Source organism: Heterocephalus glaber, unplaced genomic scaffold, assembly GCF_053883595.1.
Source record: "Heterocephalus glaber isolate CG9 unplaced genomic scaffold, H.glaber_assembly_v1.0 deba00001429, whole genome shotgun sequence".
Taxonomy (NCBI): domain Eukaryota; kingdom Metazoa; phylum Chordata; class Mammalia; order Rodentia; family Bathyergidae; genus Heterocephalus; species Heterocephalus glaber.
Genome location: NW_028258294.1, coordinates 33247075 through 33268229, shown reverse-complemented (window position 1 = coordinate 33268229; position 21155 = coordinate 33247075). Strand labels below are relative to the sequence as shown.

General features: G+C 42.4%; 1 protein-coding gene across 4 annotated transcripts in view; it reads right to left on the bottom strand.

Moving 5' to 3' along the window:
* Window positions 1-21155, bottom strand: part of Cep164 (centrosomal protein 164) — a 72387-nt gene extending 51232 nt beyond the window's left edge. For all 4 annotated transcript variants that reach the window (XM_013076588.3, XM_013076589.3, XM_021237836.2 and 1 more), the window contains exons 1-3: window positions 20978-21155; window positions 12390-12492; window positions 7814-7925 (exon numbers count right to left, since the gene is read on the bottom strand). In XM_013076588.3, coding sequence (XP_012932042.2) covers window positions 7814-7925; window positions 12390-12471 — 194 coding nt within the window. In that variant the 5' untranslated portion in view covers window positions 12472-12492; window positions 20978-21155. The remainder of the gene's footprint in view (window positions 1-7813; window positions 7926-12389; window positions 12493-20977) is intronic.

Sequence of the window (21155 nt, the reverse complement as noted above, 5' to 3'; positions counted from 1 at the left end):
AATTGTGCTAGTCTACAGTGGGAATGAATTTGGTTCTATCTAAATGAAGTATAAACACTATGGCACTTTGGAGATAAAGGCTAGGATAGACCTTGCTTAATATTTCAATGAACAAGGGCCGGGGATTTGGCTCAGTGGTTCCGCCACCTGCCTCACAAATGGAAGGTCCCGAGTTTGATCCTCCATACCAAAATAATAATAATAATAATAACAATATTTCAATGAACAGTGTGAAGAAGAAAAATACATTGTGAAAGCTTTAGTTTTCCAAAAGATACCAAACTAATAAGTTTAGAATCCCAAGCTAGTGGGGATCATAGTAGAAGAAAATAATGTAGGAGAATCTGTGTTTTAACTTGGACAAGTCCAGAGTAAACCATTCATCCCATCCACCATTAACAATAATGTTAGGAAAGGCTGGTGTGTGGCACAGTGGCAGAGCCCTTGCCTAGCATGTGAGAGGGCCTGGGTTCAATCCCCAGCACCACCAAAACAATAATCCACTAGGAAAGCTACCAAGATAAAGAATCCCATTCACAAAAGCAATATAAACAAAAATAAGTCCAAAATGTATAAAAGGTTTACAAAGTTTGACTAAAATGGGGGACTGAAATGGGTGATTTACTGAAATGTTGGAGAGGTATTCCATATTCCTGAAAAAAACGACTCGAACCTGTAAAGATACCAATAATCCTCAAATTAATGTATAAATCCAATACAATCCCAGTTCGGCTCCTTATGAACCTAACAAACTGAATCTTAATTCAAATAAAAGGCAACATGAGCAGAAATGGGAAAATATCAAGGGTGCCATGGTTTGGACATAGTTTGTCCTTCAGGGTTCACATGTTGGAAGATTGGCCACTAGCATGGCAATGTTAAGTGGTGGAACCTTTACAAGATGAGGTCTAGTGGAAGGTCCTTAGGGCATTGGGGATACCACTCTCAGAAGGAATTAAAGTAATTCTCATGGGACCCCTGAACCAGTTCTCATAAAAACTGCGAGTTTGTTCAAGCCCAGCTTGGGCAACTTAATGACTTACCGAGACCTGTCTCAAAATAAAAAAGTAAGAAAGGGCTGGAGATGAAAATGCAGCTCAGTCCAAAGGCTCTAGGTTCAATCCCCAGTACCACACACACACACACACACACACACACACACACACACACGACTGCAAGCCTGTCTCCCCTTGTACTTCTCATTTCCTTTCTCACATCACCTCTCATACGCATGCATACTCTCATCATTAAGATGCCATCCACCCTGAGGCCTTCCCAGAGCTGTGTAATGCTGGTACCATGCCCATGAACCTCTAAAACTGAGCTAGATTAGCCTCTTTTCTTTATAAAGTATCCAGCTGTGGATATTTCACTATAGTAATATAAAACAGACTAATACAGAAAATCGATTCTGAGTGAGGTTATTGCTGTAACTATACCTGAAAAGATAAAGGGAGCTTTGGAACTGGTTAACAGTCAGAAGATGGAAGAGGAAGAGAACCAGGCTTTAAAAAGACTAGAATACTATAAGCAGGCGGTCTTGAGTGATTCTGATAGTCTCTGAGACAAGGAGACTAGGCAACCCAGATGGAAATAATGACTCAACTGAAAACTGAAGTATAAAGGCCACCACTGTCATACAATTAGAAAGAATTTGGATGCTTTATGTCCCTGCCCTAGAGCTTTATAGAAGGCCAACTTGAATAATGATAGACTAATTGATCTGGCAGATTTGAGATTAACAGTTTTTAATTGATAATTTCTAAATGAATAATCATATGCAATATTGATGGGACTGCTAAACTTTAATGGAAATTATATTTGATATTAATTAGTAATACTGAAATTCTGCACATTCTTTAACATATCAATTCAAATTCTAGAATTTTTTTTTTTTTGGTACCAGGGATTGAACTTGGTACCTTGCGCTTGCAAGGCAAGTGCTGGAACCACTCAGCTACCTCCCCAGCCCTAGAAATTTTATTTTTAAAGAAGCACATACAAAACTTCAGGCAACATGCTTACCGAAGGAAACATGTGACCACTCTTCATCCTCCGCCAACAAAGATAAAAACTAGACTGATATAAAATGGCAATTATAACAAAATAAAAATTTTTTTTCCAAACTTAATCAGAAAGAAAAATTCTCAGGTGCCAGAAACGGAAGATATGAAGCCAAAGTACAGAACTGAGAGGCCAAAGTTGGTATCTGATTTGAACACAGGCTTTGGGAAACTGGGGTTTGATGCTAATTTAAGGACATAAAATGTGACCTATTATGGTCTAGAACTAAAATGTTCTCTCAAAATTTCATGTGTTTAGAAGCTGAATGTATCATGGGGGTGCAAATACTCATCAGTGGATTCGATTCATCCATTGATGAGTTCATAGCTGAATGTGCTGTGAAGGAGGTGGGGCCTGGTTGGAGGTGGGGCCTAGAGTGTGACCTAGAAGGGTGTGTTCTCCCTGGCTCCTTCCCTCTCTCTCTGCTTCCTTGCTGCCATGGATTGAATAGCTTTTCCTCCAACATGCCCTTCTGCCATGCTATTTCTACCTTGGAGTCAGACAAACATGGACTGAACCCACTGAAAGCTGTGAGCCAAATCAAACCTCTCCTTTAAGTTGTAGATATTGGGTGTTTTGTCCTAGAAATGGGAAAGTGACTAATAATACATGGCCTTAGGCCTTCGTGAATTTGGTAACTGGAAATGAGATCTTATATACATCTGGGATCCTTAGGATCACTAGCTCCATGGAAAAAAGGACCTAGCAGGCCATGGATACAGAAAGTGAACATGTCACACACTCCAAGATACACAAAAATTGTAGCAAAAATTGAACTTTCAAGGGCCAGGGATTTAGCTCAATGGTTCCACCACCTGCCTCGCAAGCGCAAGGTCCCAAGTTCAATCCCTGGTACCAAAAAAACCCCTGAACTTTCAAGACACATGTAGTCCAAAATACAGAAAGGAAATCCCAAGTCAGTCCTAAATACAGTCCTAAACCATTAAAAAAAAAAACCTTGGTAAGTGTAACTACAAAGCTAGTCAGCAATCTAGGAATAAGACTCTCACAGAAAATAACCCCTATAGAATATGATTTCACAAAATTCACAATAAAAAATTACACCCCATATGAGGCAACAGTTCATCATGAGGGAAAATCAGAGTACACAATGAACAGAAGAATTAACACACCAAGGAATTTGAAATAGTAGAACAATCAAAAGAAAACTAAAAAGGACTGGGGATTTAGCTCAGTGGTTCTGCCGCCTGCCTCACAAGCACAGGGTCCCAAGTTCGATCCCTGGTACCAAAAAAAAGAAGACTAAAAATAACTACATTTAAAATTATTATTGGGGTTGGTGATATAGCTCAGTGGGAGAATGCCTATTTAACATGCACAAACACTTGGGTTTGACCCCTAGCACAATAACAATAATAATGATGGTGGTGGTGATGATGATAAAAAGGAATAGAATTTATAATTTAAAAACAAATTCTAAAAAACAGAATTTGTAGGAATGGGCAGAGTTATTTAAAAGAGGTGAGTTAAATAGCAAATTGAACACAGAAGAAAAAAATCAAATAATGAACTAGAAAATAGACCTAAGAAAATTACCCAGAATGCAATATGAGTAATAAAATGATCTTTAAAATAGGAGAAGCAGGGTATGGTGGTGCACACCTGTAATCCCAGCACTCTGAGGCTGAGGCAGGAGGATTGCTATAAATTCGAGTCCAGCCTGGGCTACATAGTGAGTTCAAGGCCAGCCTGAACTACAAAGTGAGACCCCGTCTCAAAAAACAAAACAAAACAAAAGCCCTTAAGAAAAGTATAAGGAATAAAAAGACATAACTATAAATTGAATAGCAATTCTAAAACCATAAAAGGAAATTAAGAATTGATGATGATGAACTTGAAAATCTAGATCAAAAGAACAATTTTTCAGAAAAATGTTTTACCAAAACTGATTTAAGAAGACACAGAAGGCCTGAATGGACCCATGCCTTTTAAAATATTGAATTGGTGGTCTAGGGATGTAGTTCAGTGCTAGAATACTTGCTTAGCATGCATGAGGCCCTGTGTCCAATTCCCAACATTACAAAGAAAAATTTTTTTGAATTGGCAGTAATCTACTTATACACATGTGCATGTACACTCTAAGAGTTCTTTCATTAGAACTACTAAAAGCCATTCCTAGCCAAAGTAATAATACAAAGAAATGAACTTAAACTTCAATACTGAACAAGGAGTGATAAAACTGCTCCTGTTTGTAGATTACATAAGTTTTCTGCATAGTACACTTAAAGAGTCTACAAATTTATTAGAAAAAGGCTATTAGGGATGGCAACTAGACACAAAAGATCAATAATGAAGGTCAATAGTGTAGTCAGGCATGGTGATATATACCAGTAGTCCCAGTTACTCAGGAGGCTGAGACAGGAGGATCTACTTGACCCTATGCCCAGCCTGGCAACATAACAAGACCACACTGCAAAATTTAGAAAACAAAAAAAACCAAATAAACAACAACAAAAAAAACTATAGTCTTTCTATTCACTAATAACAATTAGAAAAGCCATAAGAATTGTAAAAGATCTGCATTAGCAACCAAAAACAAACCTATTAAAGTACTCTGGGATGCATCTAATGAAGATTACACTATATTTTACAGGGAATATTGTGAAAAAAATTTTAAAGGTCCTAATTTAGGCCTAAAAATCATGATATATATACAAAGTTCATGAATCACAAGATTTAATAATACAAACAAACCAATATTCCCAAATTAATCTATAAAATATAGATGCAATTCCAGTTATTTTATTGTTGTTGTTTTGTTTTGTTTTGTTTCCCTGTACTGGGGATCGAACTCAGGATCTTGTGCTTAGCAGGCAGGCACAGCGCTACTGAGCTACATCCTCAGCCCTATATAAAAGCAACACACCAGGACTGGGGATGCAGCTCAGTGGCACCTGCTGTCTGCCTTGCAAGTGGTCAAGGTCCTGAGTTTGATCCCCAGTACCAAAAAAAAAGGAACACACAATTGGGAATTGGAAATAAAGACATGTACACAAAAATCTATAAAACATTTCTTAGAGAGATTAAAGAAAAACTAAATAGACGGAAACAGGTTATTAGCTATGGACTAACATAGCTAAGTCCATAGTTATTGATTAGCTGAGAGATTCAACTATTAAGATGTCAATGTTTAGAGGGCATGGTGGTGCGTGCCTGTAATACCAGCACTTGGGAGACTGAGGCAGGAGGATCACTGAGTTCTAGGGCAGCCTGAACTGCACAGTGAGACCCTGACTCAAAAAACAGAACAAAACAAAGAGATGTCAATTCTTGCCAGACATGGTGGCACATGCCTGTAATCCCAGCACCCTGGCAAGCTGATGTAGGAGTAAAAGTTCAAGCCCAGCCTGGGGAACATAGCAAGACTTTGCCTCAAAATAAAGTTTAAAAAGGCTGGGAATGTAGATCAGTGTGAAGGTGCTTAAATTCTAATACAAAAAGAAAAAAAGTCAATTCTCCCCAAATTAATTTATATGCACTCTAAAGAGGAAATTGACAAGCTAGTTGTAAAATTCATAAGAAAATGCAAAGGATCTAGAGAGAACGAAGTTGGAGGATTTACACTAAATGATTTCAAGATTTATTATAAACCTACAGTAATTAAGACAGAATAGTACTGGTAAAAATATAGATAGGGATCAATGGACGAGTGCTGAGAATCCAGAAATAGACCCTTATATACATAGTCTCAGAAATATCCAAATGTCCTTCAATATAATAGTAGTACATCTGGGATAGGGACATAACTTCGTAGAGCACTTGACCAGCATGTGCAAGGCCCTGGGCTAAATTCCCAGTGTACAAAAAGAAAAAATAAATTGGTACATCTATATAGAGGAAAATATATAGCTGATAAAAAGAATGAGGTAGACTTACATGTACTGACATAAAAGAAAAGCATATATAATGTAGCACTTGTGTTTAAAAAAAGTGTGTGTGTGTGTGTGTGTGTGTGTGTGTGTATGCATGCATATGTGTGTTTGAAAAGATGTGGAAGGGCTGGGCATGGTAGTGCATACCTATAAAACCAGCAGTCAGGAGGTTGAGGTAGGAGGATCTCTGCGAGTTCAAGTCAGCCTGGGCTACATAGTGAGTTCAAAGCCATATGAACTACAGAGTGAGGCCCTGTCTCAAAAAACAAACAACAACAAAAAAGGACCTGGAAGGAAAGTACCAATTAACAGTAATCATCCTTGGGAAAGGAGGTAGAGTAAAAGACGTCATATATAAATACGCTGTAATAATTCATGTTCTCCCTACTACATTATTAGCCACCCTAGTGGGTAAATGAAGACAACTAGCATAAAGCTAGCCCCTCACCAATGACAGTGTCCTACCCTTCATCAAGGTAAGTATCAGAAACAAAACAGAAAATGCTTTCCCATAAGCTCATCCTACAAACACAGCCATGGGTCCTCAGCACCTGAAATACTATGTAAATTGTTGACAGATTTCCTATAAGATGTCATGAAACTCTGGAGAAGATCCAACGAAAGGCAGATAAAGAGATCACGGGAACAAGGAGACTGCCACGTAAGGAAAAGCTAAAAGGATTTATGAATCTTCAGCTGAGAAGAGTAAGATGACAACTGCAGTCATTTTGAAGTACAGCCAAGACATTAAATGGTGTAAGAACAGGATGATTACACCTTCTCTCACCAAACTGCACCTCACCAGCATGAGAGGGGCCCCTCCCAAGACATCTTGGGTATAGTTTGGTACAAACATAGGAAACCCCACTCTAAGGTAGGACATAAACTATGTCACTCACTTTAGGGAGACAGCTTGGAGTGTCTCTCTCCAAGTTGTCCCAGTCCTGTGCAGGGGACGAAGAAAGGGAAGTGAAGAGAGGAGGACAATGCAAAAAACCATCACTGTGAGCAGGAAATGACACAGTCCTTGGAAGGAGAGTGTCAGCAGCAGTGACTGCAGCTGCTTTCAGCCTGCTCAACTTGGCTACTATTTCTTAACCATCAATCTGTTTCCCTGAGATAACTTAAATGGTTCTCTGCCCTCATGATCCAAAGAGCTCTAACTAAAACCGAAAATATCAATGAATGAACAAATGGGAACCTACTCATGAGTGGGTTACACAAATTCAGGGATGGCAGAGCCACAGACTGCCAAGGGAGATGAAGCCCACTGCCAGTCTACAGGGCCTCACTCACTGTAAACCCCTGTGGCAACAGCAACCATTCTAGACATGCTAAGGAGGTAGTTGTCACTTTCAGTATCAGTCTGCAAGGAGTAACAATGACACTTCAGGCATGTAATCATTATGTACTGCAAATGTCCCAATAAAAAGTAAAAACAAAAAAATTAAATTAAATTTAAAAACCTTACTGTCGGGTCAGGGATTTAGCTCAGTGGTTCCACTGCATGCCTCGCAAGCACAAGGTCCTGAGTTCAATCCCTGGTACCAAAAAGAAAAACCTTACTGTCTGCCCAAAAAAAGGAAAGACATCTCAGGTGGGTTCTAGAGGACCTGAGCAAGGGCAGCAGCTTCATGGACCCTGAATAAATGCCCGACCCCTTCACAGGAACGACCATCAAGTCAACCTATGCCCAGGCCTGAAACAAGAAAAGGACTAGCAATAGAATGACATAGTGCTGTCCCTGACTATGCAGAGCAGGCTTGGAGAAGGTGGCCCATTCAAACTGACCTCCAGTGTCAGGTCCCTCTGCCTCTGACAGACCAAGGCAAGGGGCCACACCCCTGCTAACTTACCATGGTTTCCACTCCATAGGCAGTGGGGCCACAATGCCCTCCCGTGCCAACCACATCAGTTCTGGTTCCTTGATGGGATCAATACCAATTTCTCGAGCAAATTCAAGAATTTCTGCAAGGAAAAGCAGGGAAGTAGAAAGGTAAGAAAGACGGAGACAGAGGGAAATGGACAGAAAGAAGAAAAAAAATCACCATCAATCCATTTTATACTTTGCCTTTACTTTCTAAATGTTCTCCAATGAGGAACTACTATTTCTCTAAATATAAATAATAAGCATACAGAATTATTTCCTTATGTCTGAAACAATTTATAAATGACCCACGTGAATCAAGACATGCTATCTCCCTACTCCCAACAATGTAATCTAAAACCAAATATAACAAAGACAAAAACCAAGACTTCACCATGGCAGAGACCTCAGGAGGAACCCCAAAGCCACAGCCGGAACCATCCAGGAAGAGGGCAGCCTTACCAGAAGGAGATAAGCTCTCGCAAGATTTGCAAGAGCTTGGTGCAAAAGTACTTTTCACTAAGTAAGCAAGCATGTACTAAATAACTGCAGATGACTGGGCTCCTTAAGGATCTCAGAAACACACAAAGAGAGGAGGAACCAGGTGATATATGCTGTGACGGTGACATGGACAGTGCGCCCTGGGAGCAGAGAGAAGGCAGTAACTGATTCTGTCTGGAAGCAGGGAGATACCTGAGCTGAGAAGGTGGATGACACTCAGCCTTCTTCCCGCGCATTGAGTCTTCTCTCCAATGAGGTAATTCTTCTCCAATTTTATTATGTATTTCAGACCCTAATACTTTTGCTATACTCCTAGAATCAAGAACTGAGAACAGTTCTTTTGCCAGAGATCCAGAGAAACAGGAGAGATATAGATATTGAAGAGCTATCTCATCTTTAGGAAAAAAAGACAGGTGAGATGACTGTTGGAACATGTCACTGGAGGCCCCAGGAATAATAAAATAAATACCCACGGGGCATCAATGCTTAACCTGGTATATTCTCAGGCCAGAGAGGATCACAAATATGGGTCATCTCAGTGGAGAATTTGGAGAAATTGACATACGTGAAGACTAGGAAATAAAAAACACTTTTTTCAAGTGACCAGTTGGAACTTATATTTGATTTCACCAATATTTTTTGTGTGCCTCCCATATGCCAATCACTGTATGCTATGAATAAAAGAAATGGTTGCTGCCCTTATGGAGTTTACATTCTAATAGAAGAGATAGCCAGAAAGGAAGCAAACAGATAAATACACAAGGAATCAGAGCTACCAGCAAATACAATGAAGGAAGGAAATGAAGTGTGAGATAGAGAATGACAAGGTAGAGGGGGACTTCTTTAGAATGAACAGCCAAGGAAAGACTCTGAGCAATGGAGATACTAAACTGAAACATGCAGGAGACAAAGAGTACTGGGCAAAGCACTGAGAGAGAGTATTCAGGAGGAAGAGCAAGTACAAAGAAACTGTGGCAAGATATAGCTTAGCCTACCTGGAAACTTCCAGAAAGTCAACATGACTGGCAGAGTGAGTCTTGCCAGATGGAATGGCCAGGTCACAGAGAGCCCTGTAAGTCCGCCAAGGACATTACATTAAAGATGTGGAACAGTAATGAAAGCAGCACCCAAGAGTGATGTGTTTCATACATAAGAAGATCACTCCGGCCACTAGGTGCACTGCGCAGACTGGACAAGGGCCAAAGGATAAGCAGTTAGCTGATTAGAAAGCTACTGAGATGCCCAAGAAGAGAAGATGATGGCTTGAGATTAGAACACCTAAACTTGGATGGAGCAGAAGTTATAAACACCTTTAGAAAAACCCTGACCTCATTTACAATAGCAACCAAAAAAGACAACCCCCCAGGTTTAGTATCTCTTCTCCAAAATGCTCAGAATCAAAAGTGTTTCAGAATAGACTTTACCAGGTGAACATCCCTGATCTGAAAATGCAAAGTCAGAAATGTTCCACCCAAAATGTTTCAGATTTTGAAGTACTTTGAATTCTGGGATTTTAGATTAGAACTGTTCAACATGTATTTAAGAAATAGTCTGCCAGGTATGGTGGTACATGCCTATAATGTAAGCCCAGAATTCTGGGAAGCTGAAGCAGGAGGATCATAAAGTCAAGGCAAGCTTCAGCAACTTAGTGAGACCCTATCTCAAAATAAAGACAAAGCCAGGCAGAGTGGCACACACCTGTAATCCTTATATTTGGGAGGCTGAGGCAGGAGGATCAACATGAATTGAAGGTCAGCCTGAATTACATAGGGAGACTCTGTCTCAATTAAGTAAATAAATAAGTAAATAATAAATAAATGAAATAAAAAGGACTGAGGCTGTCAGTGGTAAAGTGCTTGCCTACATGTGTGAGGCCATGGGCTTAATAAGAAGGGAAGGTGAACAAGAGGGAAGAAGGGAGGATCTGAGCAAGAAATGCATTAAGACCAATACAAAGAAAACTTAAAGTCATTCCAAAAGAGCAAAACAAAGACACGTATGAAAAGGAATACAACGTTTATTCTTGAATAGGAAGACTTCATAAAGATGACAGTCTTTCCTAAATTAATTCAATTATAAACACAATTTTCTCCTAATACCAACAGCTTTCCCATTACAAAACCCTACCTAGAATATGACAAGGTGATTCCAAATTTCATGGTGAGATAAACCATATCCAAGAAAAACTCTGAAAAAAGAGCAGTGAGGGTATTACTTTAGCCTACTAGACATTAGAAGTTATGATGGAAGGGCCGGGGATTTAGCTCAGTGGTTCCAGTGCCTGCCTTGCAATCACAAGGCCCCAAGTTTGATCCCCGGTACCAAAAAAAAAAAAAAGAAGTTATGATGGACCCTCGGTAATTAAGAGTACAGCAGTGACATATGAATAGTCCAGTAGAAGAGAAGAGAAAGTAGACCCTTATGCACAGCACCAAGTCAGTGGGGTGAAGACTGGCTATTCCATTAATGGTATGGGGGCAAAACTAGAAGAAAATAGGAGAGAAGTATTTTTATCCTTGGAGTGGGGAAGGCTTTTCTAACTATGATACATAATACAGAGGCTGTATTAGAATGGACTGATAGAGTCAATACAAAAATTTAAAAGCCTGGAGCTGAGGGTATGGCTTAATGGTAGAGCATATCCTTAGCATGAGCAAAGCCTGGATTCAATCCTCAGCACTAAAATAATTTAAATGTAAAAATTAAAAAATTTGGGGGCTGGGGATTTAGCTCAGTGGTGCCGCCGCCTGCCCCGCAAGTGCAAGGACCTGAGTTTAATCCTTGGTATCAAAAAAAAAAAAAAAAAAATTTCTACATGGCAATCAAACAGACATACTACATAAGCAAAGTTCAAGGTTAATATGTGGGATAATGGGCTCCCAGGGGGTGCAAGAGCTCTCACCCCATTCTCAGAGGTTCACAGACCACCTGGGTTGTAAACAAAATGTGTGTGTCGGGCCAGGGATTTAGCTCAGTGGTTTCAGCTGCCTGCTGCGCAAGTGCAAGGACCGGAGTTTGATCCCCGGTACCAAAAAAAAAAAAACAAAATGTGTGTGTCCCGGTCCATAACTCTGCAAAATTGAAATTTCACTCCAAAAAATAACAGCATTTAAAAGAGCAGGCCCTGGGCCGGAGATTTAGCTCAGTGGTTCCACCTCCCGCCTCGCAAGCGCAAGGTCCTGAGTTAGATCCCAGGTACCAAAAAAAGAAAAAAGAAAGAGCAGGCCCTGGACATAGAATATGTATGTAAGGATCCTGTGTACCACTGCAGAACTAGTATAATTATAGGAAAATTATTTAACCTTTCTGTGCCTTGATTTCCTCACTGTAAAATAAGGATACTAATAGAACCTGACTCATGGAGTAGCAGCAAGAGCCAAAAGGGTAATAAATATAACATTCTTAAAACAGAGACTGGCACACAGCAGCATCATTACTTATATTAATAATATCATTCTTGATTTCTTTTTTTAAAAAACTGCTTTAGTTTGTTCTCAACAAACTGAGGAGTTAGGGGCGTACTTCAGAAGTAGTGCTCTTGCCTAGCATGCACAAGGCCCTGGGTATCCCTAGCACTACAAAAAAGAAAAAGGGTTTACGCTGGCCTCCGGACATAATGTATTTCACAATATCCCCTACTACGTTTTCATTTGAAACTAGTCATTGTGGGTTTGATTCCCAGCACCACCACCAAAAAAAAAATTAATCATTGATCTAACCCCAGGTCTGCAAACTTTTCTATTAAGGGCCAGACAGTAAATATTGTAGACTATATGTAGGTTATATTGTAGGCCATATGTTGTCTGTGTAACTACATAACACACTTGTCATAGTATGAAGGCAGCCACAGACAATACAGAAACAAAATAATTGTGGCAATTTTCCAATAAAACTTTATTTACAGTAATAAACAAGCCAAATTAAGCCCCTAGACTATAATTTGACAACCCCTGATCTACAGGCAGCCTTTTCCTGTATCACACATTGCGCTGAAAGAACAAAAATGAATTAGACATAATCACTGCCCTTGAAGAAATGTGAACAATATACCACAAGCTTCTTACCTTGCTCACTGGGAATGTAGGTCTCATCATAATCTTCCTCCAGAACCAGCTGGTCTCCTATGCGGATGGGTCGTCCAGCCATGCTGGGCCTGGGCTTGAACACCTAGATCCCAAAGACCCCCATCCACAGAAAAAATCAGTGACCCAGCTTAAAAGGGGCAAACTGGCCTGGGTGGTAGAGGATCTGGGTCAGACCAGACCCTGCAAGCCAACTAGGCCAGTGATGCTGCAGGTACCAGGCACAGGAGAGAGAGTAGTACAACAGCTCAGAACTCAGGATCCACAGGCTGTGTAACTGGGAAATTTCACTGAGATGCACTTCCCAAAAGCTGCTGAATACCTTAACCCCAAAAGATCTACATGCCCAGCTCTCTAAAGAGATTGACCTCAAACAGTAGAAAGACTTACAGCACAGGACCCTCAATTAGAAAACCCCAGTGACACCAAAACAGACCCCCACACACCAGCATAACCCAGTGCATAGTCACACCATTACATCCAATAATGCCTTCAAGAAGCTTGCAGTCCAAGGGAGAAACATGCATAATTTCAGCAACAACAGAAGGGATAAAACTCTCCTCCAGAGTACTAAGACAAGAGTAACAAATTCCCACTAAAGAATGAGAAAGCACTCTAAACAAGGAGCAGGTGCAGGAGCAGGTGTACTAGAGCACGAGGTGACAGCATGCACGGCAGGGTTGGGGGTGGAAAGCCAGCTCAGGGGCCAGTCACAGAGAGGCCTTGTAGACTCCTTAAAAAGCCTTTACCCATGGGCTGGGGATTTAGCTCAGTGGTGCTGCTGCCTGCCTCGCAAGCTCAAGGTCCTGAGTTCCATCCCCAGTACCAGAAGAAAAAAAAAAAAGCCTTTACCCTACCCTCCAGCAAAGGGGAGTCAACTGAGGCTTGGGGGGAAAAGGGGATGCAAGCTAGTCTCTTTTTTAGGACAAGAACTCTGGCAGAACTGGCATGGCTAGACTGGAGAAATGAGAAACTCGTGTCAGGAAAACCACTTGAGGAGGCTGCCATGCAAGTGAAAGATGACAAGGGCTTAAACTAGGACAGAAGCAGCAGGAATGAAGAAGGGACACAGTGGACATGGTGATGTCAGACTTAATAAGGATGTAAGAAGGAAGGTGAAAAAGAGTAGCAAAAAGACTAGGTTGTGTCCCTCCAAAATGTAAACAATGAAACTCTAACTTGCAATGGGACTTTATCCCAGATAGGGCCTTTTTTTTTTTTTTGGTACCAGGGATCGAACTCAGGACCCTGTGTTTGCAAGGCAGGTGGTGGAACCACTGAGCCAAACCCCTCGCCCAAAATCTTTTTTTTGGTACTGGGGTTCGAATTCGGGTCCTTGTGCTTGCACAGCAGGCAGCGAAACCACTGAGCCAAATCCCCAGCCCTGTCCAGATGGGGTCTTTAGGAGGTAATTAAGGTTAAATGAAGTCATAAAGGTGGAGCCCTGACTGACAGGATTGGTGTCCTTATAAAGGAAGAGAAATCAGAGCTGTCTCTCTCTTCCCCAAGTAAAGACACAGGAAGGCAAAGGCCATGTGCAAGGCAGGAACTGGGAACAGACCTTGATCTGGAAGTTCTACCCTCCAGAACCATGAGAAAATAGATTTCTGTTGTTTATGTCACCCAGCTTATAATTTTATTACAGAACCACAAGCTGACTATGAAAGGAATCCAACCTGAATCCAAGGTTTCTAGCCCCAGCAATGGAGTGGTGCCCAATTCTTCAACTGAGCTGGTACAGTTCTAAAATTGCTTGCCTTTCCTAACCCTAGTCCCACCACCACCTCAGGACCCCACAGTTCCACTAACTTCCCCTGTGACAGCTTCCATAATGAAGCCTGATGAAGCAGAGCTAATCTAACCCCATAACACACTGCTGTTCTCAGAGCCCTTCCCCTGCTGAGGAGTGAGCCACACCAGGTATGACCAGCCAACAGGAGTCTGACATAGCCAGTCCTGACCTCTCCTGTCCCTGCATCTCCAGAAGCTGTCACTATTCCCTGGGGAGGAGTTTGAAATGGCCCTCTTTGAGCAGAAAGACTGTACCATCAAAAAGGTCAGGACCTGTCCTGGAGTGAGTGTTTAAGAAATGGCTGGATCACTGGCTGAGGATTTAGCTCAGTGGTTCTGGCACCTGCCGCACAAGCACCAAGTCCCAAGTTCAATCCCCGGTACCAAAAAAAAAAAAAAAAAAAAAAAGAACAACAAGAAATGGCTGGATCTGGTAAAACTGAACCTATTCCAGATCCCTAGAGATGGACCCGTGACAACTGATAAAGTCTCCATCGAGACCTCTTACCACGCCCTCTGTGACCATGACAGCAGAGAAGTGGATAGCTGAGGTGACCTGCCTTAGGACTCACAAACATCGGCCTCTTCATCAGTCCCTAGACCCCCAAGGGAGCGCGATTCTGCCCCTCTCAGGAAGATAAGGCCAAAGGAAAAAGGGTTCCTCTCTGCAGTACATAGCTGAAGTGGAACCCTTCTCTGGTACCTAAAGAGCCCTCCTGTGGGCATAATGCAGTCAGAGACCAGGAGAGCCTGGCTGCTACCAACTCTAAAAGATCAGGAACCAGGGCAGCAGATGGGGCCCAGTGCCTGATGGCTTAAGAAGTCACCTGAATGTTTAATGTTCTTAATTAGGGAGAAGAGAGAAAGAGAAAAGGAAAAGACTCATGAGCAGGAAGGACCCAATACCGGCCTGAATATTAGGGTAAACAAGCTTTTATCAAGCACGGTTCTACATAAGGCACAGTATTAACATTTCACAGAATTTGAGAAATGTTACCTATCCCTACATACCCATCACCCCTGAAAAGTCATGACCTCTGTCCTCATACCAGAAAGGTAATTAGCCAGGGACATAATGATGTATATTTAATAATTTAAGGACCAGGAAGAACAGTGAAAATCTGAATTCATGGATCATCCAAATTTCAAACAAATCTTCTTCCAGAAAAAATTAAAATATGGGTGGGCTATATTCCACCTTCTATACTTACCTTTCCTGGCTTCAAAAAAGATGTGGTCAAGGACAGGGTCAAAAAGGCATGGTCTTGAAAGAAAAAGGACTATGGGAAGAGACAACATTATTTCTTTAATGGTTACTAGAAATCATTTATCATTCAAGAAATATTTGTTAGCCAGGCATAGTGGTGTACTCCTGTAATCTTAGCACTCTGGGAGTCTGAGGCAGGAGGACTGAAAGCTCAGTTCCAGTCTGGGCAACTTACCAAGACCCTGCCTCAAAACAGAAAATTTTAAAAGGGGCTAGGGATGTATCTCAGTGCAAAGGCCCTGGGTTTGGTTGGTTTCTCGTACCAAAAAAAAAAACAGAAAGAGAGAGAGATTTGTTGAGCACCTACCAAGTTTACTTCTAGGAACCAGAGATGCAATGGTTTTTTTGGTTTGGTTTGGTTTGGTTTTGTATTGTTTTTTGCGGTACTGGGGATCAAACTCAGGACCTTGTGCTTGCGAGGCAGTTGGCAGCACCACTGAGCTAAATCTCGGCCCAAGATGCAATGGTTATTAAAAACACATTCAGTTGTCACTCTCCAGAGCTAGTCTAGTGAAGACTGGTTGACCCATTAAACAGCCCCAGATAAGAACATAACTACAAATGGGGGCAGAGCCTGAAGAAGAGAGCCCAAGTAGATGGCACCTATGCTGAGAACTGAAGGATCAGCAGGTATTCAGAGAGAGAAGGAATGTGTTCTAACATCAGAGCAGCAACATGTGCAAAGGCCCTGCATCAAGGAACACCACCAAGCAAGGTGGCACAGGGGAGGTAGATATACATAAGCCAGGCCATGCCAGGGACCTGGCCTTTACCATAAGGGAACTGGAACCCAGGAGTTTTTCCAGATATACATTTTGAAAAAAATCACCCTGGCAGCCATTGGGTGTACAGACCGGAACAGAGGCCAGATACAAACGAAGAAAACCAGAGCAGAGAGACAGACACTGTGATGCACACCTGTAATCCCAGCACTCAGGAGGCTATGGCAGGAGGATCATGAATTCAAGGCCAGCTTGGACTTTATAGCAAGACCTTGTCTCGGGGGTGGGGGAAGAGGGGAGGGAAGGAAAGAGGAAAGGAGAGAAGAAAAGCAGAGCAACTGTGGGAAGATGGTGTAAAACCATGAGATAGCCTAGGTGAGAGAATGTGGCAACCGAGGTACAGTGGTAACAGGATGAGAGGCCTAAGAAGACACCTCTTAGATCTGCTATGGCAAATAAATGGCAGATATCCTAATATTTTCCTCCAGGCCTGTGACTGTGAGGAGCATTCTACTCAAGCCTTCTAGTCAATGAAAAGCTACAACATTGTATTCCATGGAGCAGTTACCAACAGATCAAATGAAATCTGATGAGATCTATCTGCTACTTGGCCCAAGCCCCACTATAAGCCATAGAGTCAAAGGACAGGGTCTCTTGTAGCAGACATCCCTGCCCAGTACTAGTGGAACCTGCTTCTTGCTTTCCATAATTCAGCTATATTGTTTTATATCAAGAGTCAGACCATGGGCTGGGGATTTAGCTCAGTGGTTCTGACACCTGCCTCACAACCACAAGGACACGAGTTCGATCCCCGGTACCAAAAAAAAAAAAAAAGTCAGACCGAAGCTCTATGTGACTCAAATGGGCATGTCTGATGGTGGGCAAGTATAGCCCCTCCCTCAATGGCTGCCATGGAAACCTAGGCCCTGGTCTGTGAAGTGGCAGGGCTCTACTGAGTGCAGCTGAGATCAGCCGGAATTATGGCTTCTCACTGACCTGATGGGTTACGTCCTAATTGCACTCTGTCCCAGTACCGGTTTGTTCCATCCAAGCAAGATAAACAGTGCTTACTCCCTAACAGCCCTGCCAGGCACCATCATGCCAGGTGTTCAGCAGTATTTCACTAGGTGCCTTCAAAGCATACCCTGTTCCCTATTCCTTCCCGCAATTGTATTCAATAAATACTGGATGTGGTTGGGGGCCTTTGTCTTTGCTGCCATCAACAGCACTGGCTGGGACTAGGCCTCAGCTTCTCTACTCTTAAGTCTCATTTCTGTCTGTTCTTGAATTCACCTTGTGTTGGGGTGGCTCACAGGCCAGAACCCATGGCAGAGGTCCTGGTAATGTCCCCTTCCCCATTCCTTACACTCTCTCTCCTGCCAATCCCAGAATCTAGCAGAATAGGAGTAGCTCACATGCCTCCTCCAAGAAGCCTTCCATAGCTAACCTCCTGCCAACCCAGAACCAGCTCAGCACTAGGAACAGTTTTCATATGTTTTTCATATGTTTTCATATGTTCATAGGCACATTTCTCTCAATCTGACCTTTCTCATGGGACTACAGGCCACCTCTCCTGTTAAACCACAAACTCCTGAGGGCCAGGCTCCTCCTCTTAAATGTCCCAACTAAGCCTAAAATTAGCCTATATAAACTGTAGGAGCTCAGTTAATGCTGTAAACCACTAAGACAGAACCAAAGAATCTCAGGAGATGGAAAAGCCCATAGTTGGTCCAATTTGCCTCCATATTCTAAATATTCCCTCTCCATGCTTTAAGAGACAGATGGCATACTGGTCAAAGCATTAGCTTTTAGGACACAAAATCTGGATTCAAAGTCCAGATCTCTTACTTGCCAGCTGTACGACCTTAGGAGAGGTACTTCATCTCTCTAAGCCTCAGTAACCTCATGTGTCTAGTTCAAGCAATCCTGATAATGTGACAAAAGACTATTTGAGAGTGAACAAGACAATATTTGAAAAGTGCCTAGCACAGTCCCAGGCAAACAGTAAATGTTAAGTAAATTTAGCTGGTATTATTGATGCTATTGTCATAAAAATAATAGTGTCCTGGGCTGGGGTATAGCTCAGTGGTAGAGCACATTGTTAGCATGTGCAAGGCCCTGGGTTCAACACCAATGCCACAAAATAAAATTAAATAAATAAATGTATCTCAAAGTGATGTGCAGATTAAATGATTCAATGTAAAATGTTTAAAATATATAAGATCTCAATAAATGTCAAATGTTACTATTATTATCATTACTATTTAGTTAGAGGACCAGTTCTGCACTGCTCCACAGGACAGATCTAATACCAAGGAACGTAAATTAAGGCCATTCAGACATTCAACAGCCACTCAATGAACACCTACCGTGGATCAGGCCAGTAGTATATACTGGGGCTACAAACCTAATTACACATGACCCTGAATATGAGTTGAATCTGGTACTGGGAAGCCAGACATGTAAACACGTCTTTATCATGTGTTCAGCACATTAAGAGAAGTAGTAGAAAATATTACAGAACACAAAAGTAAGGACAACTAACATTACTTTGGAAGATGAGGGAAAGTATCACAGAGCAGAGAGCCACTGAGATGGTTCTTAAAGAATAAGCAGGAGGATGGGGCCGGGGATTTAGCTCAGTGGTTTTGCCACCTGCTGCGCAAGCGCAAGAACCCGAGCTCGATCCCCAGTACCAAAAAAAAAAAAGAATAAGCAGGAGCCCACCAAGTAAGTTTAAGGCAGAAGGAACAGCTCACACAAAGTCAAAGAGGTAAGAAAGAGTATGGTAGGCACAAAGAACACTTATGACAATAAAGCCTTATACTTACTGTATAGTTACTTCCTATGCTCCGGGAGCTGTGTCCTAAGTTTCATATACATCACCTCACCAAGCAAATTTCAACTAGAGAGACTATCATCTCTACTTTTCAAATAAGGAAACTGAGACTTAGCATTTTGAAAAACATCTTAAAAACATGTGTTTCTTTGCTTGAGACAGGGTCTTGCTATGTAGTTCAGGTTAGCCTGGAACTCACCATGCAGTCCAGAATGGCCTCAAATTCAGTGATCTGCTTATCTCTCAGCCTCCTGAGTGCTGGGATTACAGGCATGCACTCAGCTTTAAAAAATGTTTTTAAAATCTCTAAATTGGACACAAATGTTTAAATATCACATTGTTTCTCTGGTGTGAGAAACCAAAAGTGGAAATAAGGACTAAAATGTACAATAAATATTGGGAAGTGGAAGAAAATGTTCAAATGGGAAGAGGAACAAGGGAGGAGGGAGGGAGAAAGGAAGAAAGGGACAAGAAAAAAATAAAAATAGAAGGAAAAAATGGAAACAAAGCTTTTGTACATAGAGAGGGGAAGGGCTTAAGGGGGGGAATGGGATAAAATTTATTTTTTAAAATAAATAAAGTAAAAAAAACAGTACAGGATAGTACTGCAAAAAAATAAATAAATAAAAATAAAATAAAATCTCCCCCAAGGTTTCACAGCTAGTAAATCACACAGCATAATATGCATACATCCAGGTCTATCTGACTCCAAAGCCTGAGTCCTTAACTATTCTGACATGACCAGAAAGAAAGGGCCCGTGAGGGATGTGGCAAGAGAGATCCAGAACCAGAAGGCAAGAATATTACAGAGGCTTAGCAAGGTTGGGCTGTCTCAGGTACATAATGGGGGCATCACAGGATTTCACAAAGGAAACCGGAATGATGAGATTTATAGTTTAGAAAGATGACTCTGACAGCTTCATAAGAACTACTTAGAGAGAGACAAGAACAGAGGCATAGAGCGCAATTAGGAAGTTTTCCTCCAAGTACAGGCAAGAAATTATGAACTAAGTCTGTGGCTGTGAGAATGGAAAGAAAGGCCAGGTTCTACGAGGCGGAGGAGGCAGAATAACAGGACCTGAGTGTGCAGCAGTAAGAGGGGTGGGGTCCCTACGGCACTTAACCTGTATACAGCGATTCTAGGACCTGTCTCCTAAGGTAACCCCCCAGCATACTGCCTGGAATACAGGACATGCCCAACAAATGTCTACTGCATTTGTGAATTCCGGCGTAGACGTGGCTGACTGAGGGAAGTCTTTCAATGACATAAGAAATACAAATAGAAGAAGAACAGATCGGGGGACCAGGGAAGGTTGGAGAGAATCAGTAAGCAAATATAAGCTCCAGAAAGAGTTCTGGCTGGAAAGAATTTTGCTGAATAGATGGCAACTGAAACTCTGGGTGCAGTCACCTGGAGATGAACGAGATGAATAGAAAGGAGGGGCCTGCAATGAGTTGAGTTAGGAGATTCCGCAGAGAGGGGGTCGCAGAAGCCGAGTGAGGAGTCTTAAATCAGTGCAAAGAAAACAAAAACTTCCCAACTTCCCCAGCTGGCCAACAGATGGCATCAGATTGGAGTAGCCCCGGATTCGGATACTGAGGGGAGTAGGGGGCCTCCCCACCACAGAAGGAATCAGGCAAGGTTCAGAAGGCCGGGCCTCACACGGGCAGGACCAGCGAAGGAGCGCCGCAGCGGGCGCTCACGTTGCCCGAGCCCCCACTCCTTCACCGGCCGCCACCCACTCACCCGCCAGGACCCCGCTGCCCATTCAAGAGCGGGCGAACGAAGTTCTGAAGCTACGACCCTCTCTCGGCCGCTCCTTTTTCACTTTTCTCAGTTCCCGCCTGCACTCGTGCACATCTTGCTCGCTGGCCGACCAGGTGCCTCAACTCCCCCGCAACCCTTCTCTCCCCAGCACACCACCCTGCCCCTCCCCGAGAAGGTCCTCACCGGTCTCCCACCAAGACAGGCTCAGTCAGGGCGAGGACTGTGCGCCGCTTCCCCAGCACCACCCCGGCTCCCCGCTTCCAGGGACGCCGGGGTGTTGCCCTGCAGCGGCCAAAAAACCACTTCCGGACGGATATCAACCTAGCAACTGAGAGTCCCGCCTCTACCCGAAGCCAATAGG